This window comes from Dasypus novemcinctus, chromosome 15, assembly GCF_030445035.2.
Source record: "Dasypus novemcinctus isolate mDasNov1 chromosome 15, mDasNov1.1.hap2, whole genome shotgun sequence".
In the NCBI taxonomy this organism is placed as follows: Eukaryota; Metazoa; Chordata; class Mammalia; order Cingulata; family Dasypodidae; genus Dasypus; species Dasypus novemcinctus.
Genome location: NC_080687.1, coordinates 92,603,563 through 92,628,532, shown reverse-complemented (window position 1 = coordinate 92,628,532; position 24,970 = coordinate 92,603,563). Strand labels below are relative to the sequence as shown.

General features: G+C 50.8%; 1 protein-coding gene across 1 annotated transcript in view; it reads left to right on the top strand.

Moving 5' to 3' along the window:
- Positions 1–24,393, top strand: part of ERICH6B (glutamate rich 6B) — a 41,153-nt gene extending 16,760 nt beyond the window's left edge. The window contains exons 6-9 of the mRNA XM_058276850.2: positions 7,845–7,930; positions 8,071–8,223; positions 14,246–14,474; positions 17,876–24,393. Coding sequence (XP_058132833.2) covers positions 7,845–7,930; positions 8,071–8,223; positions 14,246–14,474; positions 17,876–18,100 — 693 coding nt within the window. The 3' untranslated portion in view covers positions 18,101–24,393. The remainder of the gene's footprint in view (positions 1–7,844; positions 7,931–8,070; positions 8,224–14,245; positions 14,475–17,875) is intronic.
- The last annotated feature ends 577 nt before the right edge of the window (positions 24,394–24,970 follow it).

Genomic DNA, 24,970 nt, shown 5'->3' with positions numbered 1-24,970 from the left:
CCATGTGGTAGACGGACACCCTAACCACTGGGCCAAGTCCGCTTCCCTAGATTCACTTTAGATCACTTGATGAGATTGTTGTTGTTGGACTACTTCAGTGAGGTGTGACTCAGGTTGGGTCTCCACTTTTCTGCTTGGTCTTTTACAAATAGAGGCACAGAGAGAAATAGGACATAGAAAAAGGAAGTTGCTATTTTGATCTTGCCTCGTGAAAGAATGGAGAAAGGATGGGAACGGACTTTGGCCCAGTGGTTAGGGCGTCCGTCTACCATATGGGAGGTCCGCGGTTCAAACCCCGGGCCTCCTTGACCCGTGTGGAGCTGGCCAGGCGCAGTGCTGATGCGCGCAAGGAGTGCCGTGCCACGCAAGGGTGTCCCCCGCGTGGGGGAGCCCCACGCGCAAGGAGTGCGCCCGTGAGGAAAGCCGCCCAGCGTGAAAAGAAAGAGCAGTCTGCCCAGGAATGGCGCCGCCCACACTTCCCGTGCCGCTGACGACAACAGAAGCGGACAAAGAAACAAGACGCAGCAAATAGACACCAAGAACAGACAACCAGGGGAGGGGAGGAAATTAAATAAATAAATCAATCTTTAAAAAAAAAAAAAAAAAAAAAAAAAAAAAAGAATGGAGAAAGGAGAGAAGAACTCGAGATTCACCTACAGTTGCCGAAAGGCAGAGAAGCCCCGAGAAGCTGAGGGAGTTCCCAGAGTCTGGAATCAGCAGAGCACAGACGCATGGAAAGAGGCACCCGAGGGGCTGGGCCCACGGAGCAGCTCAAGGCTGAGGAGAAGAACCCTGCCGTGGGCCTCACCACCACGTGGCAGGGTGCCAGGATCACCAGTACGTGACTTTGTTGAGACAGAGCATCTCAGATGGTGCCTTGATTTGGACATTCGCAGAGCCTCAGAACTGTAAGATTTTCCTCTTAAAAAATTCCCACTATAAAACCCAACCCATTTCTGATACTTTTCATTGGTAGCCTTTGGCAAACTAAGACAACCTGAGAAGTCTTCCTGCTACAAACACCTGGAAAATTTAGATGAAGTTTAAGGAGCAACCTCTTAAATGCAGAAAGTAAGAGAAATAACCAATGCCAGAAATAAAGAGAAAACTAAAAACTGAAACAGTGAGAATGTGAGCTAATAATTCTGCAGTAGACATATGTGCTGAAAAAAACTGAAAGTGGCATGTCTTGACAATCTAGGGGATTGGGTTTTAATACCAGTATGGAAACAGGATACAAAGCCTTATGCTTACATGACTCATCAAGTGAGAACCGAGGCCCCGCACATAAATTGGAAAGATCAATCTTCAAAGGGTTATACCACTAGTAAATACGTGCCAGGGAAAATATATATGTCTACTGTCACAAAGAGTCATCAAGAAAGCTTGTCTGTTTCCACCTGGGCTCTGCCTGGAAAAAAATATTTGCCTTAATATATGGCCTGGGAACCCCAAACCGCTGAATTCACATTAAAACTGGACCCAAAGCGGTGATACCTCTGGGGATCTTGGTAAAAGCCATTGCAAAACTACTCTGGAAGAACACGCTTTTGATCCAGGCCACACAGTATATGAATACGTAAAGCCCACCAAAGTAGAGTTCACAACCCAAATTGACAAAACACATGAAACAACCCATTCAAAGTGCGACTCAATAGACACAAACCACAGGATTAGAACCCCTAAGAAAATTACACAATAGATCAATCTCACAGAGAATGTTAGCATATTTTTAAAAATTAGAAATAAAAGAATGAATCCAGGGAAGTGGACTTGGCCCAGCAGTTAGGGCGTCCGTCTACCACATGGGAGGTCTATGGTTCAAACCCCAGGCCTCCTGGCCTGTGTGGAGCTGGCCCATGCGCAGTGCTGATGCGCGCAAGGAGTGCCCTGCCACGCAGGGGTGTCCCCCGCGTAGGGGAGCCCCACGCGCAAGGAGCGTGCCCCGTAAGGAGAGCTGCCGGGTGGGAAAGAAAGTGCAGCCTGCCCAGGAATGGCACCGCACACACGAAGCGCTGACACAACATGATGACGGAACAAAAAGAAACATAGATTCCCGTGCCGCTGACAACAACAGAAGCGGACATAAGAAGACGCAGCAAATAGACACAGAGAGCAGACAAAGGGGGGGGGGGGTGGAGGGGGAGGGGAGAGAAATAAATAAATAAATCTTAAAAAAAAAAAAAAAAAGAATGAATCCAAACATGAGATGTTGGGGGAGGACAGGGTTAGGGGAATTGCTATGAAAAAGAACCAAATATTAATAGCACTTATAGAAATGAAAAATGTCATCATTGACTTTAAGTCAAAGGTTAGGTTCAAAAGAAAACCAGGTACAGGTGAAGGGAAAATTTGTCAATCAAAAACTAAATATGAACAATTTCCCAGACCCACAGAGTGACTTAGGCCAAGGTTTAGAAAGTGACAAGAATGAAGATGACTCAGACCCAGTTCAAGGCTGCTTGCACTTTATTACTGAATAGCGAACAAGTAATGAGAAAGATGTGTGCTACATGGATACAAATGAACCTGCAGGCACAGCTTACCATCGTTCCCCTCGCTCCTCTTACCGTTAGGCCTGAGGTTCATTGTCAATGAAGCCCACAGGGAGGGGCACAGGCCGGAGAAGGCTGGCTCCCTCCCCTATGTGACATTAAATGGGGGTGTCTCCAGGATCTACCGACCACCGTAGAAGGTGACTCCAGCTGTTCCACAAAAGCACAGTTCCTCTTCTACCTCTTATTGCCTCCCTGGGCCCACAGAGCCAGGGATGCCCTACCACATATGAAAGAAGACAGAGGGAAGCAGATGTGGCTCAACTGATAAGGCCTCTGCTTACCATATGGGAGACCCGGGTTCGATCCCTGGGACCTCCCGGTGAAGAAGAAAAGAAACCATGCCTGCATGGTGAGCCAGTACCCGTGAGGTGAGCCGAGTGCCTGCACGAGTGCCCACGTGGTGAGCCAGTGCCCACGTGAGTCATGCAGCAAGATGATGAGGCCACAAAAGAGATATGAAGGGGAGAGTCAAGGTGAAGCACAGCAGAGACCAGGAACTGTGCCAAGGTGGCACAACTGACAGGGAGCCTCTCTCCACATCAGAGGTCCCCAGGATCGAATCCCTCTGAATCCTGGAGAAGAAAGATGAGAAGAGAAGATGAAAAAGAGAAATAGATACAGAAGTTCACACAGTGAATGGACACAGACAGCAAAAAAAACAGCAGGGCAGGGGCGGGGACGGGGAGGGGAGGGGGAAAATAAATAAATCTTAAAAAAAAAAAAAGGACAACGATAGAAAATGAATATCCAAGGTGTGTCTCATAGGCGTCGCAGAAGAAAAGAACAGACTGCCTGGCAAAGAGGCTTTGTTCAGAAAAATAAGGCTGAGAACTTCTCAAAATTAGTGACATGATTCCACATATCAGGAATCACAATGAGAGATAAACAAAAACAAATCCACCAATGAGCTCATCATAGTGAAACTGCAGAAGGCCAACGGTAAAGAGAGCTTTAAAACAACCATGAGGAAAAGACAGATTACCTACTCCCAAAAATAACAAGTTTAACAGCAGACTTGTAACACTAACAATAAAAAATTCAAGACAATAGACTATCTTCAAATTGCTAAGGGAACACTCAGCTAAATTCTCATTCTTCGGTGAAAATGAACTAAAGACAAAGACTAAGAGAACCTACCACAAACTGACCACCACTGAAAGAACAACTAAAGAATGTATTTTAGGAATATAGAAATTGAATCCAGGGAAGCAAATGTGGCTCAAGCAATTAGGCTCCCACCTACCATCTAGGAGGTCCAGGGTTAGGTACCCAGGGCGTCCTGGTGGCGGCAAGCTGGCCCTTGTGGTGAGCTGACCCAGGCGAGTGCTGCCCCACGCAGGAGTGCTGCCCCTCACAGAGAGCTGGCACAGCAAGATGACACAACAAAAAGAAGCACAGAGGAGAGACAATGAGAGGCACAGCAGACCAGGGAGCTGAGGTGGCACAAGAGAATGATCAGCTCTCTCCCACTCTGGAAGGTCCCAGAATTGGTTCCTGGAGCCTCCTAATGAGAAAACAAGCAAACACAGAACACACAGGGAATAGACACAGAGAGCAGACAATGGAGGGAGGGGGGAGAAACAATTTTTTTTAATTGAACCCAGAAGAAGGAAGTGAGTTGTGATCATCGATGGTGCAAAGAATAGGTAGATGTGGATAAATGTTGGGGGTATAAAATCAAGGTGGAATTAAAATACTGGGTAAATTACTGGTGTGATCAAGTTTAAAACATTCTTTTGGTTCTTTTTTTATGCAGAAGGCAGGCAGAGATGGCATTTACTTTAAACTTTGTAAGTTGAGTATGTCTGTTTATTAACAGACTATTTTTTTAGAGCAGTATTAGATGTACAGATAATTGGGTAGTTAGTACAGAGAGTTTCCACTTATCCCTTCTCTCCCCAACTCACCTTTTCCCCTATTATTAACCATTTGCATTAGTGTGGTACCTTCATTACAATTGATGAACATCAATTGTACATTAATGGATACATTATTATTAAACAAAGTCCATAATTTACATTAGGGCTCACTCTTTGTGTTATACAAGTCTATGGATTTTGACAAATGCATAATGACATGTACCTGCCATTACAGTATCACACAGACTAGTGTTTCACCTTTTCATCCCTCTCCTTCTTTCCCTGAACCCTTGGCACCCCCTCATATTTTTCTGTCTATAGTTTTGCCTTTCCAGAATGTCATATAGTTGGAATCACACAGTATTCAGCCTTTTCAGACTGGTTTTTTTCACTTCCACTAATAAGCATTTAAGATTCCTCCATGTGTTTTCATGTCTTGATAGCTCATTTCTTTTTTTCATTGAATAATAATCCATTGTATAGCTATACTGCAATTTGTTTATCCACTCACCTTTTGGTTGCTTCCTAGTTGGGGTAATTATGAATAAAGTTGCTGTAAATATTTATATATAAGATTTTGTGTGTATATAAGTTTTCAACTCATTTGGCTAAATAGCTAGGAGCACAATTCCTGGATTGTATGTTAAGACTATGTTTAGCTTTGTAAGAATCTGCCAAACTGTCTTCCAAAGTGCCTGTAACATTTTGCATTCCCACCAGCAATGAAAGAAAGAGTTTCTGTTGCTCCATATCCTTGCCAGAATTTAGCATTGTCAGTTTTTTTGGATTATAGCCATTCTTGTAGGTGTGTAGTGGTATTTCATTGTTGTTTCAATTTGCAGTTCCTTCTATAATAGGAAGCATTCTTTCATATGTTTATTTCCCAACTGTGTATCTTCTTTGGTGAGGGAATGTTCAGATCTTGTGCCCATTTTTTAATTGGATTGTTTGCTTTCTTATGATTGAGTTTGAGGGATTCTTTGCATATTTTGGATACAAGTCTTTTAATAGATAAGCATTTGCAAATATTTTCTCCTGGTCTGCAGCTTCTCTGCTCATTCTTTTAACCATCTCTTTTAGAGAACAGAAATTTTAAATTTTAATGAAGTCCAAATTACCCATTATTTTTCTTTCATGGATCATTCTTTTAGAGTTGTATCCAAAGACTTAACACCAAACCCAAGGGCACCTAGATTGTCTCCTATGCTGTTTTCTAGAAGTTTTGTAGCTTTGCGTTTTATATTTAGGTCTAAATTCCATTTTAAATTAAATTTTGTAAAAAATTAAGTATACCTATTTTTATTTTAAAAACCAACCATCAAAATATATAAAAGATTGCATACCTTCTTTTAAAAAGAAATTTAAAAATCAATCAAATAGAAACTCAGAAAAGAGAAAAACAAAAATATGGTAAATAAAAAGCCCAAAATGAAGATGGTACAAATCAACAAACATAATAAATGTAAGTTGACTAAACATGAGTTAAAAGGCAAGGTTTTTCAAACTGTAGTATTATAAAATCTTAATGTATATAGTCTATAACATAAAGACACCAGAATTTTGGAAATGAAAGGATGAAAATATATATACCAGACCACTACTAATCAATACTAATTTTAAAAAGCTGGTGTAGTAATATTAATATTAGACAAAATAAACTTCAAGGCAAGAATCGTTATTAGTGTTAAAAAGTCATTACATAATAATAAAAGAACAAGTTTCAAACAGATGTAACAATTCAACACATGTATGTACCTAATAACATAGCCTCAAAATATGTAAAGCAAAAACCGACAGAATTACAAGGAGAAATGAACAAATCCACAATCATAGTAAAATATTTTTAACATGTCCCTCTCAATAACTGAGAGATTAAACACACACAAAAACAAATGATATATAAGTTCTGAACACATTATTAATAAAGTCAAAGTAGCATGAATATGTACACACAAACTTATAACCCAACAGTTGGAGAATTTATATCCTTTGAAACTTTTATACTCTAGGACACAAAACAAGTTTTTTTTGTTTGTTTGTTTAAATTTTTATTTACTTATTTATTTCTCTCCCCTACCCATCCCCCCCCCCACCCTGGTTGCCTGTTCTCTGTGTCTCTTTGCTGCATCTTCTTTGTCCACTTCTGTTGTCAGCAGCACGGGAATTTGTGTCTCTTTTTGTTTGCATCATCTTGTTGTGTCAGCTTTCCGTGTGGGTGGCACCATTCTTAGGCAGGCTGCACTTTCTTTTGCGCTGGGCGGCTCTCCTTACGGGGTGCACTCCTTGCGTGTGGGGCTCCCCTATGTGGGGGACACCCCTGCATGGTACGGCACTCCTTGCGTGCATCAGCACTGCACATGGGCCAGCTCCACACGGGTCAAGGAGGCCCGGGGTTTGAACTGCGGACCTCCCATGTGGTAGACAGACGCCCTAACCACTGGGCCAAGTCCGTTTCCCCAAAACAAGTTTTAGCAAATAATAAAAAGTTGATATCATACAGACTATGTTGACTCTAATGCAATTTAATTAATAATAATAAAAATAATATAATCAAAAGCAATTCATGTATTTGTAAATTTAAAAACACATTTCTAAATAACTAGTATGTCAAAGAAAAAATCATATTAGAAGTTTGAAAATATTTAGAATTGAGTGAAAATGAAAGGTACATATCTGCACTCATGAGAAACAACTAAAAAGTATTTGGTGGGGGAGTTTTTCAGTTTTAAGTGCTTATAAAGAAGGAGGAGGAGGAGGATGGAAAGAAATGAGTTCAGCATTCAAGTCAAGCAATTAGGAAACAAAACAAAACACACAGAAATGACCAGGATACAAATGGTAACAATAAGAGCATAAACTGATACAATAGAAAACATAAATAATCAAATCCAACAAACCAAAAGCTGGTTCTTTGAAAAGACCAATAAAATAGGCAAACCTTCTGGCAAGTTTGATGCAGGAAAAAAAAAAATGAGAAGGTATAAATGATATAATGAATGAAGACAGAAACGTAATTACAGTAAAGATTTTTTTAAACAATTTGTGACACACATTTTATGACAATACCTTTAAAAATGTACATAAAATGAACAATTTCCTAGAATACTACAATTCACTGAAACTGATTCAATAAGAAATTTTAAAAATTTCACCAATACCCATTAGAGTGATTAAAATACTAGTTTAAAATCTAAACACACGCATTGATCCAGTTCGGCTACCTCATTCTATAGACAAGTACGCTGGGGCCAGGAGGTTTCTTGTTCAGTGTTCCCCACTAAGTTCATCCTGTGATGGGTGGGCCAGTATGTGAGCATTTAGAAACCAAGTTGATGGAATCCAAAGCACTCTAGCAACAATGTCATACTTCGAACTGGAACAAATTCAGCTTCTTTACACTTTTCATGGGCTTCTCTTTTCTTCCCAGGTGCATCGCGGTGATGGAAAATTAATTCTCTACCCCAACGAATGTGTCTTCCAAGTTCTCTTTCCTGATGGAACAGGTCAAATACAGTATCCACAGGCGCGCAGGGATGTTCACCTTGACACATTGATTTGGGGCTGGGGCCCGGTGCCTTTTCGAGACCTGGCCTCCTCTGCAGGGCTCTTCCAGGGGATCCCGATGGACCACTTGTGCCTTAACCACCTTCCAGTTACCCGTCAGGAAACCTGGCTATGCTTATCTTTGAAACAAATATTAACTCATTCACATACATCATTCTGGAAGACAGTAAACAAAAGGAGTTACGAGCCCTAATCACCAACTCTGGGCATGCCACCTTCTACGATGAAAACAGAGATATCTGGTAAGCTTTGGGTCATGTGTCTCAAACACCTTCAGTCTGTGGACAAGCAGTGTAGTTAGAGTTTGATTCTGTCTGCCCTGCCTTCTTCCCTCACAAGGCAAACCTCCCTCACTTAGGAATTCATTCATCCAGCTAACACCGTTGGAAATGGGGGTGGCTGTAACAATGGCTAGTAAGACAGGATTCCTGCCCTGAGAGAAGGTACCCTGTCCACATGGTGCCACTGCTTCCCTACGGATAAAATAGGACTCATGGGCTCATAGCAACCAACCCCACTGGCTTCATCTCCTAACTACTTCCTAAGAGAAATGTCTGAGAAAGAACCAGTCGCTCCCTGTTCTGGGTGCCTCAGACAAGAATGTTTGGTAAGTGCATTGGAGACGAATACACTGTCATCAATACAGGAGTGATAATGCAGTCTCGAAATATTTTGTGATAATCGCAGTTAGTTGTTAAAGTCCCACTTCTGGGAATGGTGGAAAACTTCATCTTACTAATTCAAGTTAACTCATTCCGTCATTTTGTGTAAGCACTCTATCATTTCAGAATTTTCCCCTCCCTCCCTTTCTAAATGGTCAAGGGGTGGGAGATGCATATTATTTTGGATCAATTTTAACTTTTCTTTTTTCTTGATCATCAAAGTCAAAACATTTTTTTTTTATTCCAAAAAATTTTTTTTCGTTCTCCTAGTCTTGGCTTTTTTTTTAAAGATTATTTTCTCTGCTTTGAGTTTTCTAAAACACCATTTCCCAATAACTTCTTTGTTCTTGGTGGTATCTGCTCTGCCCTGAGGGCTGGTCATAGAGAGAATGTTATATGATGGTGGAGGAAGTGTACAAAGTCCAAAAATAGAAGGGGAGTGGGGTAACAAATCTGTTAATTATCTCAACGATCATCTGGCTACACACAGAAAAGCCTCTTCTCCATAACGTCCCCACATTTTAGGACCAGAAGAGATATTGGAGAAATGGAGAAACATCTCGTTTTATTCATCATGCAGAAACAGAGGCCCAGAAAGGATAAGTCACTAGCCCTGAGTGACACGTAAGATCAAAGCTGGTGGAAAGCTTTGCAACATTTTGACCCGGCCTTAAAAAAAAAAAGCATTTTTTCAGAAGTTATTAAATCAGGGACACAAGAGATGCCTTCATTTTATCCCTGGATCTCAGCCTGCCGAAACCAAAGGGAAGATGATTGCTCAGATCTGGGAGAAGGGGTGACCCCCACCCTCAAGATCCTGCTTCAGGGAAACGGACTTTGGCCCAGTGGTTAGGGCGTCCGTCTACCACATGGGAGGTCCGCGGTTCAAGCCCCGGGCCTCCTTGACCCGTGTGGAGCTGGTCATGCGCAGTGCTGATGCGCACAAGGGTGCCCCCGCGTAGGGGAGCCCCATGCACAAGGAGTGCGCCCGTGAGGAGAGCCCCCCAGCGCGAAAGAAAGAGCAGCCTGCCCAGGAATGGCTCCGCCCACACTTCCCGTGCTGCTGACTGACAACAGAAGCGAACAAAGAAACAAGACGCAGCAAATAGACACAGAGAACAGACAACCGGGGGAGGGGGGGGAATTAAATAAAGAAATAAATCTTAAAAAAAAAAAAATCCTGGTTCAGTGGGTCTGGGATGGGGCCTGGAGAGGTGCGTTTTTTAAAAAGCTTCCCAGCGAGTCTCCAGGCCGATCAATGCCCACGAGCTGCTGGCAGCAGCCCCACCGCCTTTGTCTTCCCCTCAAGCCTGCAAAATGAGACAGACCTCAGAGGAGAGCCACCCCTTGTCCGTCCCTCTCAAAGGCCGCAGGCAGCGACCCTCACCCGCGTCGGTGCCGTCTGATTGCGCTCACGCCCGTGCATCGAGGAGCCTGGGAAAGCGGCGCTCTTCTGAGGAAAAGGACCCGGGAGCTCTGCGATGGCAGCCCTGCTCTGGGCTCTGGCTCTCTCGCCCAGAACGGCTTTGTCCCCGGGCCTCCAGGCCCCCACCTCGCAGCCAGATTGTGGCCCAGGAACCCACACCTCTCCTCTCCCGTCTCCGTCTCCGTCGCAGGGACCCGTGGCCTTTTGCCCTGGGAAGGTGTCCTGAAAGCAAGCCAACCACTGCGGGACTCCCGGCAGCCTCACGAGCTGGAAGCAAGGCTGACCGCTGTCCTCACTTACCCCGGCTCCTCCTCGTCCTCAGCCAGGGGGAGGGACCTGCTTAGAGCTGGGAGCTGACCAGGGGGCCACCCTGAGCTCCTCCTTGTCCTCAGACAGGGGGAGGGACCTGCTTAGGGCTGGGAGCTGTGCCACCCTGAGCTCCTCCTCATCCTCAGCCAGGGGGAAGGACATGCTTAGAGCTGGGAGCTGACCAGGGGGCCACCCTGAGCTCCTCCTCGTCCTCAGCCAGGGGGAGGGACCTGCTTAGAGCTGGGAGCTGACCAGGGGGCCACCCTGAGCTCCTCCTCATCCTCAGCCAGGGGGAAGGACATGCTTAGAGCTGGGAGCTGACCAGGGGGTCACCCTGAGCTCCTCCTCGTCCTCAGCCAGGGGGAGGGACCTGCTTAGGGCTGGGAGCTGACCAGGGGGCCACTCTGAGCTCCTCCTCGTCCTCAGCCAGGGGGAGGGACCTGCTGAGAGCTGGGAGCTGACCAGGGGGCCACCCTGAGCTCCTCCTCGTCCTCAGCCAGGGGGAGGGACCTGCTTAGAGCTGGGAGCTGACCAGGGGGCCACCCTGAGCTCCTCCTCATCCTCAGCCAGGGGGAAGGACCTGCTTAGGGCTGGGAGCTGACCAGGGGGCCACTCTGAGCTCCTCCTCGTCCTCAGCCAGGGGGAGGGACCTGCTGAGAGCTGGGAGCTGACCAGGGGGCCACCCTGAGCTCCTCCTCGTCCTCAGCCAGGGGGAGGGACCTGCTTAGAGCTGGGAGCTGACCAGGGGGCCACCCTGAGCTCCTCCTCGTCCTCAGCCAGGGGGAAGGGACCGGCTTAGGGCTGGGAGCTGACCAGGGGGCCTCACAAACCACAGCAAATGGCCCTCGGAGCGCCTCTCCACAGACCCGGGGCAGCCTGTAGAGACCCCCGCATCCCCTCTCCCCTGCGCCCATCCCAGGCACAGCTCTGCCCGCCCGCCTTCGCTCCCCCCCTCGCCAGTGGCAGGGGAGGCCCCTGGGGGTGCGGCTGTCGTTCTCTCACCCTCCCTTACTCGGCACTGCGCCGCACACATCGTGTGGCCGTGGTGTCCCTCCACCGCGCCCCTCAGTCCCCAGAAGTCACAGCACAGGGCCGGCCCGCGGCGGCCGCACCAAGCGGAGTTCCTCGTCCGGAGACAACTGCGCTCCCACGACGGAAGGACTTGGTGTCTGAGGGAATTCATGGTCTGAGCTGCAGTCCCTTTCTCCCTGGGAGAAATAGTTTGCGGATAAAGAACCCACCCGGTCACCTGAAAAGAAAGTTGTTTAGGCAGGGCCCGCCTGGCTCTAGTCGCTAGAGCTTTGCGGAGCTTCTCCTCAGCGTCCGCCCTCACCTTCCCACCGCGGGCGCTCGTGGTGCCCCGGGCGGCGCTGGCGCATCCCCCAGCAGGGCCGCAGGCGCCCTCCCCTGGTTGGCGTTGGCGGGGTGTGTGGACACTACAGCAGCACCCCGCCCCGGCCCCTGGACTTGAGGGTCTCAGAGCAGGCTGCCCACCAGGTTTCGGGGCTCCCACCCAGCGGGCAGCCCCAGGCCCGCCGGGGCTCGGGCCTCTGGTGGGGGGGGTTCACCTGCCTCGCCAACCGGCGAGGGGGCCGTGTTTTACCCACACAACGCTGTAAGGAACTATCAGGGTGTCCACTTTACAGCTGAGGACACGGAGGCGTGGCGAGGGGAAGCGGCCCGAGCTCCTGCAGCTGGCGGGTGGCAGAGCAGGGCTTCGAACCTGGGGAGCCCGGGTCTTCAGTCCATCGCCGTGCCTGAGGTCAGATGGGCCGGGGCCCAATGTGAAGGCAGCAGAAGAGCTTAACGCGAGTGAACGAGGCCATCCCCGCCGGCCGAGCCCGCTCCAGGGCCCGCCGGCAGCCCAGACGGACGCGGGCAGGGCGGCCCACAACCCGGGCTTCTCCTCCCACCTGCCCCTGGCCTCCGCATCGCGTCCCTTCTTTACTCAGTGCCTGAGAGACGCCGTCACTCCCACGGCACCGATTCTCAAGCTGATGGGATTCAAAACGCAGAGGCCAGCAGGCCCGGGGGACACAGCAGGACTGACATGTCAAGAAAGGACAGACAGCCTGTAGGTCAGGCTGGGGGCATGGCACTTGTCTGGCACGTCTTTACGTGGGTGCTAGGACGGTGCTGGATGGTAAAAGTCCAGCAGTGAGCGAGGCAGGCGTGGGCCCTGCCCTTGGAGCGTAGCTTTTGGTGGGGGAGGACAGACACTACAAAAGTGTGCATGTGTGTGGGGTGTGCATGTGTACAGGTACGTGCTTTAGTCTTCTGGGCAGCCAAAGTGCTGGTTCCATGAAATGGTTTGGCTTTTACAAAGGGGACTGACTGGTTTCCAAGCTTACAGTTTCAAGGTGGAGAAAATGTCCAAATCAAGATCATCAAGGCAGTGCTTTCTCCCCAGAACCCAGCTACTGGCCATCCTGGACTCCTCCGTCACACGGCAAGGCGCACGGCGGCGGCGGCTCGTCTCTCCCTTCTCTTCCAGTTTCAGCTTCTTGCTTCCAGGGCTTTTTCTCTGTCTTCCTAAATCACCGTCTCTTATAAAGGACTCCAGTAAGAGGATTATGACCCACCCTGGGCCACGCCTTACTAAAGGAACTTAATCAAAAGGCCCTACAATAGGTTTATACCCACAGGAATGGATTAGCTTTAAGATCATATTTTCTGGGGACCAAAAAGCTTCAAACCATCATAGTGCATATATATGTATGTGTATATGTGTATATGTATACATGTATGATGTATATATATAGGTGTATGTATATGTGTATATGGATGTGTATGTCTATATATGTGTATGTATATATGTATATTGTATGTGTGTGTACATATAAATATGTGTGTATGTATATGTATATGTGGTGTATATATGTAAATGAGGTAAAAGAAACCAACAAAGGATGGAGAATCATATGGTAACTAGACAAGCTGGTCACAAAGGACTTCTTTGAGGAGGCGACATTTAAGCTGAAACCTGGAAGATAAGCAGAGCTGGGAAGACATTCAGAGCAGCCGGGCGAAGGCTGTGAGGTAACAGGCAGGCACGACCCAGGGACTGAAAGGAGAGCCTGGGTGCGAGGGCCAGGGCCAGCAGGCGAGGGGAGCGCAGCGCAGCAGGCCCAGCCTTGGGTTCCCCTGTGCTTGCTGGGCCTTCCCCCACAGCTGAGAGCCTGCGCATCTTTTAGTGGGTGCCTTAGTTTGCTCAAAGCTGCTGAAAGCAATATACCAGACATGGTTGGCTCTTACAAAGGGGGGTTTTTAGGCTGTCAACTGACAGTTCTGAGGCCATGAACGTGTTCAAACCCAGGCATCTTCATGCAAAGCTTTCTCGCCGAGATCAGCTGCTGGCGATCCTCGGTAACTCTGCCACATGGCAAGGCACACGGCGGCATCTGCTGGGCTCTCCCTGCTCTTCCAGGTTTTGTTGCTTCAGCTTCTGGCTTCCTCTCTCTGGAGTTCCACTGATTTCAGCTCCTTGCTCGCGTGACTTTCCCTGCTCTGGTGGCTTTTTCTTTGTGCTTTGACGAGATGTCTGTCAGCTTCTGGGGCTTCATCTCTGTGTCTCCCTCTGTAGTCACCCCGTTTATAAAGGACTCTGGTAAGAGGATTAAGACCCGCCCTGGGCCACGCCCTGCTCCTGTGAACTAATCAAAAGGTCCCATCGACAATAGGTTCTCACCCACGGGAAAGGATTAGTTCTAAGAACATGATCTTCTGGGGTCCCTCCAGTTTGAACCCATCACAGTGAACAAAGAAGGCTGGGGAAAAGGAAGAGGGGGCAGGGGGCAGGGGCTGTGCTCTGCCTCGGGAACGGCTGTGGGGGCCCCTGGGGCTGCCTGACGGGGCTTCTCCATCTAGGTTGAGTCTGAGCCGCAACCTGGGCTACTACTTTGCCCACGGCAGAAGCCAGAAGGCCTGGAACTGGTGGGATCTGGACCTCCACGTCCATGCACCTCCGTTCCAGCCCATCACCTTGGAAATCAACCAGTACATCAAGGTATTTATCGAGAGCCAAGATAAGATCTTCCTCCGCTTCACCGCCCACCGACAGAAGCAGATTTGCTTGAACCTGGGCACCAAGTTCAAGGTAAGGCCTCAGCTCCCCACAGGCTCAGCCTGGCTGCTCCCCCTCCCCAAAACACAGGTCCCGCTGGCTGGTCTGGGTGCCCAGCCTCTGGGCCACGTGCTGCGTCACACCAGCCACCTTCAGGTACCTGCTGCTTGACGGATGCACAGCAGTGTCAGCCCAGGTTGGGAGGCCCGTGCCAGGGAGAACGTGCCAGGTGCACGCATTTAACCTTCCAGCGCCTTGAGAATCAGCTCCGAGGACACACATCCTCAAGGAGCTTGGCCGCGAGCCAGACCAAACTGCAAATAACGCCACCAGGCAAGTCGCTTTGGATACTCGCCTCGGCCCTGTGAGAAGGCAGGCCCCCAAACCAGGGAGAAATGTCTGTTCCCAGCCCTGGCCCTGTGTCCTCTCATACTCGTCTCATCTCGGGACAAACGAAGGCCCTGGAAGCGGGAAGCAGGACAGAGCAGGAAGGCCGCCACGGTGCCTCAGCTGCCTAGGACCCGGTCTCCAATCCCCTCAAGCTGTGTCGCTTCAAACAAGCCCTGGGGGCCGGCAGGCTGGAACCCAGGAGTCGCTCTAGGATTTGCCCTTCCCCGTCCCTTCCAGCTTCCGGGGACTCCTGGTGCTCCTTGGTTTGTGGCGGCAGCACCTCAGTCTTCGCGTGGCCTTCTCCTCCGAGTCTCCCCCTCTGTCCTCTTCTGAGGACACAGGTTGTTGGATTTAGGGTTTACCCCAATCCAGGATGGTCCCATCCCAAGACCCTTAACTGCACCTGCCAAGATGCTGCTTCCAAATAGGGTAGCATTCACAGGCGCTTGGGGTGACGTCTTTTTGGGAGGTCATGAGTCAACCCACTGCAAATGGCAAGTCTAGCCCCCCTGGAGTGGAGAGCAAGGCACGGGGCTCCTGAGACCCGTTCCGAGGTCTGGAGTCGAGGTAAGGGATATGGGCGACCCCAGCCCCTCAGTAACACCAAACGAGACCCCACTCCTTTACAGACCCGGCCAGAGAGGACCCGAAGCCTCGAGAGCAGGGCCTCCAGGGGAGACAGACAGACAGACATTTCCCTGTAGAAGTGAGGCAGGGGTAGGATTGGGTTGGTGGAGCAGGCGAAGGGCAGTCTCTGGGGAAATTAAACTGCAGGCATCTTATGGGGGGGGGCGTGGTCGGCTTGGTTGGACCCCCACCCTGGTTTGCCAGGACTTGGGGCTTTCGGGGGGGGGGGACTTGCTATTTCTACTAGAAGGGCCCACCTGATCTGCACCACAGAGGAGAAACAGGTCTCTTAGTGAGAAGGTGACTTACTGCGAGTGCACAACAGGAAACTGGGGGAATCTTCCCAAAACCAGTTCAAAGTAAGACTGGGAGCTAGGGCTTTTATAGGCAAATGAGAGGGCTTGGGGAGAAGAAAAACGAGTGAAAAAAAAAAAGCAAGTGATGGCAGCGATCTTGTGAGGAGGGTCTACTCAATTTCTCAGTCCTGTGTTGCCTCAAGCACATTCAACGTTTTCTTGTTTTCAGCCGCTAATTCACCACAGTTTAGATATTGTTGTGCAGATGCAAGACCTTCCCGGCTCCCTTCCCAGCCCACTGCTCAGAACATCATACGTTTTGTCTCTGAGAAGAGTTACTGATTTATACTGTTCCGTCTGGTTTTGCTTTGAGACGCTATCTTACTCCCGTAAGCAAAACTGAGGGTCTGGTTAATACCCTTCAGGGAGCTAAGCTCAAAGAGTCAACTTCTAAAATTTTATGTTACTAGAAAACCAGCTCAATTAGTGTATTAGAATTTCCAGAGCTGCTTAGGTGAAGAAGTTTTTGGTAAGCACATTGCCCAGCTATCAAACTGACGCTGTTCCGGGCAGCCCTGGATGGTCAGTCCGTCTCGGTTCTCCTGGCAAGGCCTGTGGCTCAGTAACGATGCCCCGATCCCCTGGCTTACTCGAGATTTCCCGGAGCAGCCTGCCCAGCACAGCCGGGCAGCAAACACTTCTTGGCCTTGAGGCCCTGTATTAGTCAGCCAAAGGGGTGCTGGTGCAAAGTATCAGAAATTGGTTGGTTTTTATAAAGGGTATTTATTTGGAGTAGAAGCTTACAGATACCAGGCCATAAGCATAAGTTACTTCCCTCACCAAAGTCTATTTCCACATGGCTGCTGACGTCTGCGAGGGTTCAGGCTTCCTGGGTTCCTCCCTTCCAGGGTCTTGTTTCTTCCTGGGCTCAGGGTTCTTCCCTTCCAGGGTTCTGCTTTCCTCTGTGAGTTTACTTGCTGGGGCCCCATCTTAAGGCTTCAGCATCAAACTCCAACATCAAAATTCCAACATCAGAAACCCTCCACTCCGTCCTTTGCCATGCCTTTTATCTGTGAGTTCCTACCCACCAAGGGCCGGGGACTCAATGCCCTACTGACGTGGCCCATGCAGAGCCCTAATCATAACTCAGTCACACCCAGGTACAAACCAGATTACAAACATAATTCAATATCTATTTTTGGAATTCATAACCATATCAAACCACTACAACAAGCCCCATTCACCCTCCACCCACAGCCAGGACAAGCCCAAGAGGGGGCCGCTGGGGTTGGGTGGGTGACAGGGCCAGGGCCCCCAGGCTTTGAGTGACAACGGGGCCCACTGGGGAGGAGGCCCAGGAAGGCAAGACGGTGTGGTCAGAAAGGGACAGGAAGGGCCGGCTGGAGAAGAGAGAATGGGAGGCCTGGGAGCACCGTGGAGCGGGGGGGTGGTGAGGGCAGGGGATCCAGAAGGGAGCAGAACAGCACACGTGTCCCTACGCAGAGGCACCCACACAGCAGTGTCAGCCCGTGCTGGGAGGCTGGGGAGCACTCGGAGAACATGTGGCTCCTCCATCGCTGTTTGACACTAGCAAGCCGCTTGCCCTCTCCGAGCCTGTGGTCTTCGATAAAGCAGGCAGAGTTGTTGGAAGTCTTCGATAAGATACTACGTGTGAGAACATTTCATAAGCTGGATACCTCAGAGACACCGAACATTTTGGGGTGGTCCTTGATGATTTCCCCATCTGGGAGACCCTGTCCTTGACCTTCTAGAGGCCTCAGACCAGAGCAGAAGTTGGCACCGACATGGCCCTGCTGGGGAGGTGCCTCTTCCCAACGAAGTCACATACACCGGAAGGGGGTCCAGAGCGGAAGTGGGGCTTGGCCGGGGGAGGAGCCCCTGGGCGAGACGCCGGCCCCCCCGGGGCGCACGGCCTTGGGAAGCAGGCCGCACGCGGCTGTCTGAGCTGAACGCTCTTTTGCTCTGAGGCCCGGGCCGTGCCCGGGAGTCGAACCAGGGCGTGTGCCTGGGAAAGGCCGGGGGGCCCCAGCTTCCCACGGTGGCGCCGGGGCGGGCGGGCGCGAACCCCGCGCTCACGCCGCCTTCCGTGAATTCCCGCAGTTCATACCCCCGGAGACGCTGAAGGAAATGAAGAAGAGAGAGGTCCTGGCGGCGGACTTCCGCCCGGCGGCGCGGAGGATCCACATCCTACTAGGGCGCATGCGCCGCCTGCTGCGCGGCCTGAGCGCCGCCGACCTCGAGGACTTCGTGGAGTCTGCGCAGGCGTGGCCGCACGCGCGCCGGGAGTCCCCGCGCGTCGGAGCCAGGAGCCCTTGCGACCCGTGAGCGGTTCCGGGGGAGGGGAGGGGGGGGGGGGGAGTCCTCCCGGCCCCCAAGACCTGCTGCGGGCGCTTCGAGGGCTGGTTTGCACCGGCGGACCTACTCCGGCTCCTGGGTTTTAGAAGAAAACGGGGAGCTGCCAGGACCTGGGCCCGGCCCCGCCCCGTCACCGTCGCGGTCAGACAAACCAGTAAACGCCTGTCGCATCCGCATAGGTTCCTTTGCGGCCCTCAGAACTTCCAGATGCAGGCTACCTGCGCCCCAAGCTGCGCCCCGTGTGGCCCCGGCGCGTGGCCTTGCGCCTCGGTTTCCTCATCTGTAAAATGGGCCTAGGAACGGCGCCCGCCCCGCAGAGCCGTGAGCGCCGGGGTGCCGGGTGCGCGCAGGGTAGCGGGGTCTCCGCCTGGCCCGGGACGCCGCCACTCGGCGGGTGTCGGCGCCCTGTCCCCGCGCCGGGCTGCTCCGGGGAGGTGGTTGTCCCATGTGCGTCCCTCGGGGAAGGCTGCGCGTCGGCTCGTCCCTGAGCCCGCGTGAGGGCGCTCGGCCACTCGGCTCCCTGGCCCCTGCATTGGGTTCCCTGGCTGCCGTAACTAGGCGCCGCCGGACCTGGTGGCCTCAGAACACCAGAGAGTTACTCCCTACAGCTCTGCGAAGACATGTCCGAAGTCAAGGTGTCAGCCCAGAACCTCCTGGCTTCTTGCCAGCTCCTGGTGCCGTCGCCGTCCCTCGGCTTGTGGCCACGTAGCGCCCCATCTCCGCCTCCGTCTTCGCGTGGCCGCCTCTCTCTGCGCCTCGTCTTTTCTAAGGACCCCAGACATTTTGGAGTGGGGCCCCTCCCTGCTCCAGCCTGACCTCTCCTAACTCGTCCGTCTGCCACCACCCTCTTTCCAACTAAGGGGCGGGGGCAGGGGTGTGAGGGCTCAGCACGTCCTGTTGGGGAGACACAGCGCAGAGCAGGCACCTCCTCTCGTGACCACGGCTGCCCTTGAGCGTGAGCCGGGCAGGCCTTGCGCTGACAGAGCACACACCTGTGACAGAGCACACACCTGGCTCGTTCGGCGGTGGCCCAGGGGTGCTTCCTCAGGCCCACCGAGGCTCAGAGAGGTCAGTGCCTTGCCGGGGATCGCACACACGTAAGTGGCAGCGAAGGTCGGATTATCCCACAACAAAGGGCCTTCGCTCTGGGCTCGTCGTTTTCCTGAATCCCCACCTTTTCTCATGGCAATGTATTAGGCCCCAAGCTTGGAGTTCTGAGGCCGGGAGAATGTCCCAATCAAGGCCCCGTCAGAGATGCTGGCTCCCCAGAGGTGGGCTGCCGGTGGCAGGCCCATGGCAGGGCACCATGGCGACTCTGCGCAGGTCACGGCGCCAGGCGGGCTCTCCCCCCGCTCTGCTGTGGGTGGTCGGGCATGTGGCGCCTCTGTCCTCTCTGCAGGCCTCCCTCTCTGTCTCTCGGGGTTTCTCTGTCTCTGTGGCTTTTTCTCTGTGTCTCTCTGTTTATCAACAACTGCAGCCGGAGGACCAAGACCCACCCTGGCTCACACCTCACTGAAGTAATCCAGTCAGAGCCCCCCCAGCTGAATCCAGTCCAGTCAAAGGGTCCCCACACACACAGGAATGGGTTGGCTGCAAGAACACGATCTCTTCTGGGATCCACGAAAAGCTTTTTGTGGACTCCCTCTGGGAGGCTCTCACAAACCCTGACCTCATCACCAACACCCCCTTTCCACCTCGGCCGGGATGGAGGGAAATCCAGGGCACAGCCCACCGCCAGTCTGCACCGGGTCCCACAGGCCGGGAGCCACCTGGGAGCAGGAAAGCCCAGACCGAAACTCCCTCCAGCAGCTGAGGCCCCTCGGGTCGCCGACAACAGCCGTCAACTCGAATAGCTGAAGCAAACTGGAAGCTTCAGAACCCCAACAGAAGAATCGGGGGGCCTGAGAAAGGGCGGGAACGGAAGGCCTCCAGCACCCAGGAGGGCCTCTGCGTCTCATCCCTCTCCACGCGTCTATTTCTGAATGTTCTAGGCATCTCAAGTCCGCGTGGCTAGCAGGGGACACGCCCACGTGAACACATTGCCTTCTGAGCTCTCTTTCCCCCAGTTCCAAATACTCAGTGGTCTCCAGTTGGCCCAGTGGGAGTCGGGAGACCACCCTGCCTGGTGCAGTAGGAAGGGTGGGCTTTCTCCTGTAAATGTGGTTCCCAGCTGAAGCCCGAGCATGGGGAGGGGCAGTGGTTTCTAGAACAGAGGAGCTCGGGAGCTGGGCTGGCCTCTGTGGCATGAGTTTTATACATACTGGGACCTCCTCAACTCCTGCCTCAGCCAAGACCAGACGGAAAGCCTCTTCCCCCGGAGCCATCAGCCTTCCCTGCTGGGGACAGCCCTCGCTGAGGTCTCCCTGCCCATCTCACGCTGCCTGCCACCAACCTCCACCAGATGTCTGGGCGTCGCCCGAGACCGTGACATGTGAGCACGGAGGTGGGTCTGGAGCAGAAAGCCGGGAGGAGCTGACGGGGAGGCAGTCCTTGACCACTGTACCTTGTTGGTAGAAGGCAGCGACACGTGAACAAAAAACAAGCCAACCGCTCCCTTGCCGCCAGGTAGTGAGCCGGTTGACATGGGGGCTGCAGCGGCACCTGTACTTGCAGACCCTGCTGGAGTGTCTTCTCGGGCCGTGTTAGTCCTGCACCCATGCCCAGTTTGTGTGGTAACGCTCTTCCCGTAACATGCATCAAAAGACAAGCTCCTGTCTTTCGACAGAAAGACAAGGCCTCGGCAGCAAGTCATTCCGAGCATGCCGCCACCTCTCCGCCCCAAGGCTTCCGTGCGCCCACCCACCCACTCGTGCTCCCGAACCTTCTCCCCACAACCAGGAGGCAGGCAGCTGTGCAACTGAAGAAACACCCTTGGGAGCAGACGGTCCTAGGCTAGAACACAGCTCACAGAGTCAGGGTGGGGATTCAGGGGGCACAGGCTGGCTGAGAGCATCAGCCTGCTCCTCTTCCCGGGCTTTCTCCTTTCACAAAACTTCTAGACACCCCACTCCACTAATGCAGAGGTTTGAACCAGGTGGCTGAGCAGAAACATTTTGTTTGGTGTGCACCCGGTTTTAAAATATGTTAACTTGTTGCCAACCCTTGAAAAAAGGGAAATTTCGCGTAGAAAAATGGACTTCCGGTTTTCTTGGAACTGCCGTCGTGTGTCAGGCTGGGGTGAACTCGGGACTATTTTCCTAAGGAAAGGTGAATCCTGGTGCCTGACAAATGGTGAAAGAAGGGTTGGAGGTGGTCGACCAGATGGCCAGGAACTAGACGTCTCCAGGTCACAGCCTGTGTTTCATAGCTCCTGGCCCTTCCCCAGCCCTCATCTTCCTGAAGGAATAAATCCTCTCAGCCTCAAGGAAAGGTGCTTCTCCTAGTAATGAAAATGAACTCATTGGGCTTGTTTATTAATGAGAACCTGTGGCTTCCACACAAGCGTTTTCCTGATGGGTAACAAGTCAAGGTAAATGGTGCCTCTTCCAGTGCCCACAGAAGAATTTCCTCAGTAATTAATTAGGTCATACAACAAATTATACTTTGAGCACTCACTCCATGCTGAGGAGACAAAGGAAAGGACAGGTTAGCTGTACTTGAGGTGTACTCCGTGGGGCTACAGAGAAGCAAGTGATGGCAAAGCAAGGAAACGGGGCTTTACAGAAGCACCGGGAAACAATGGAAGCATAGAAGGGGCTTTTGGAGGAGAGGGAAGGGTCGTGGGGAGCCCCTTTGAAAAGGTGCATTTGACCTGAGCTCAAGAATGAAGGGGATTTGGGGGGGAAGAGGTGTATGCTGGGAGTCGAGGGAAGGGCATGTACAGAGACAGAGAGCAGGGAGTTACGGGGTTTGGAGATGTGTGGGACAAGTATCTTTTCTTGGCTGTCCAGCACCTCCATTTGAGGGAGGGACTCCATCTCGTAATTATTAGTGGTGGCAGTGCCCTGCACCAAGAGACGTGGTGCGAGAAAGTCGCCTGGGTGCCAGAGCTGGAGCAAGGACCAGGAAGTAGGCTGTAGGGTGCAGAAGCTAGTTGACAAGAACTGCCTGCTGGCCCATCAGAAAATTTCTCTGGAGAGTGCCACCAAACACCCCCACTGCTGACAGCTGCCATGGGAAAGGAAACCAGAAAGAGATGCCGGCGCCTTGCAGCGTGCCTCTGCATCCTCGACCAGCAGAGCCTAACATTGCACCAGCAGGCAAAGGAGGAGTGTTTTCAGGGTCCAGCTCCAGAATCACAAGGGCCAAAAAATAAATTAAAACGTGGGTTTGGAGGTGAGGCGATACACTGATCACTGGCACAGAGAAAGATCTTCCCCATTCTGCTCCAGCACTCAAGGATGGACAGTCAGACAATCATCCCTTCCCCCAGGGGGAGAAAGTTGGACCAAGAAAAAGGCAGCTGTAGGGATGTGCGGTCCAGGAACCTGCCACAGCAGTAGTGACAGTGTTCCAACTGTTTCTGCTTTGAAAAACAAAAAGCATCTGCGATGTTTCCTGCTCTCAACCCTCTGGTTCTCCAGCCTCTGGTCTTTCTCCTGGGTCCCCCATCCTTCCTATAAAGTCCTCTTCTGCTAGAGTCAGGCAGTGGTGTCTTCTGTGGCTTGGACTCGAGAACTGAGGTGGCAAGGGAGAGGTTGGACAGATGGCAGAGGCCGAACGAGGCAGCTGACATTTTTCTGTCCTAGGAGCAGGAGTGGAGGTGGGGTTGCTAACAAGACCGGCTTCTTGCCATAAAGCTATTTCATTGTACCCAGCAAGAAATAACAAGCCTGACACAGGGTAATAGCATTGGAAGTAGAGAGGGAGGGAACTGAAGAGCTACTTGGGATGAGAAGAGAAAGGACTTGGCAGTAATGGGATGGTTTGGAAAAGGCTACGTACCTTGGGCCAGAGTAGATCGTTTTGCTCATTCAACAAACATTTATCGAGCACCTACAGCAGGCACTATTTTAGGTTCTAGTCTGCAGGTATGAATGATACAAAGTGCCCCCTCACCCCCCCATCGCCAAGGCGCTTACAGTCTAGATCAGGGGAGACAGGCAAATATCAAGCAAAATACACCATGTGTCAGGTATGAGGACAGCTGAGCCAGGAGAGGGATAGCAAGTGCTGGAGAAGGGGGTGGGGAGTGGCGAGGGGGTCGTGTTCGTGTACAGCGTGGAGTTTCTCAGCTTTTGCACCACTCTCATTCTGGGCAGGGTACCTCTTTGCTGTGGGGCCATCCTGTGCATTGTAGGAGGTTAGCAGCACCCTGGCCTCTTCCTGCTGGATGCCAGTAGCTCCCCACACTCCCCGCCTCCCCACACCAGACAGGAGAACCAATGTCTTCAGACATTGCCAAGTGTCCCCCATGGGAGGGAGGGATTGCCGCTGTTGCAAACCACTGCTGTAGATCGTGTTTGGTTTCCTCTGTTTGTTTTATGGCCCAGTATATGTCTATCTTGGCATATGTTCCCTGTACTGGAAAAGAATTTGAATTCTGCAGTTGGATATTGCAAATTTATTAATAAGGAATCTCGAGCAAATCCAGACTGGGGGTTCATTCCATAATATAACTGGTCTAGATGCTTAAAAAAAAAAGGTCCATGTCAAAATAACACGCACACAAAACATTGAGGAGGCCTGGTTGACTAAATGGGACTGGAGAGCCCTGACAAGGAAGTAAAATGTGTGAACCTTGCTGAGAAGGGCTACGAGGCATTTTAGGGACAGTTGGGAACAGATAAGGGCTGCTTATTATTACTGATTTTTTTTAGCTCTGATGATATTGGTACTATGTAGGAGAAATGTTCTTTGAAGATGGACTCCGAAGCCTTAAGGGGTAAAATGTCAGGATTCCTTTAAAAATGTCAGCAAGAGGCTACAGTCAGCTTCCAGTGATGGGGTTCAGGGAAGAGGTGGTAGGTGCCATGTCCAGTCACGTAGGTGGCAAGAAGCCCCTGAAGCAGCCCAAGAAGCAGGCCAAGGAAATGGACAATGAAGATGAGCCTTTCAAGCAGAAACAAACAGAACAGGAAAAACTCGAGGAGCTGATAGCGAAGGCTGGGGGGAAGGGCCCTCTGGCCACCCATGGAATGAAGAAATTTGGCAAAAACTAAGCTGCTCCTTGTGCCTGAGGCCATGACGACCCTTGCTTTCACTCCTGTTTAAACATCCAGACTCCCTACTCTAACATCTTTCGTCACCTGTAGTTAGAATGAAGTTCTGTCTTGGAGCCTATTGTACACTTAAGAATAAAATTTTCTAGGAAAAAAAAAAAAGGCTACACATGTGTGTGTGTGTGTGTGTAAACTGATAATGAAAACTCACTTCATTTAAAATATCCACAAAGAGCCTAATTTTGTAAGAAAAATAATTTAGTATATATATAGCAAAGAATCTCGAAGAGATGCCGAACCTTTTCCAGTGGTTACCTTTTTATGGTTCATTTATTAACGACTTCCCTCTTTATGTTAAAAATTCCAACATTAGATAAATGTGTAATAGTGAGCATGTTTTTCCTAATCAGAAAAAAATAAGTTTAAAAAAGCAAAAACACGTGAGAAGAGTAACCTGGCAAGTAACAGTCTCTCATCAAGGACCCTGGGTTCCTTGAACCAATAGTCCCTTTCTGAAACCTCAGATGGGCTAATGTTTCTTACTTTTCAGGTAAGCATAAAAGAGAATTTAATGGAAGAGGTTGTTAATCCAGGGAGGAAATAGAAATTTGTTTTATCACTGTCACAATAATGCTAAATTTCAATACTAATATGTGCACTGACCGTCCTTGAAAAACTGTACTGATAAATATTTTTATCTTTAAGACCACATTCTGGCAGTTTTGCAAAGAAATAATTA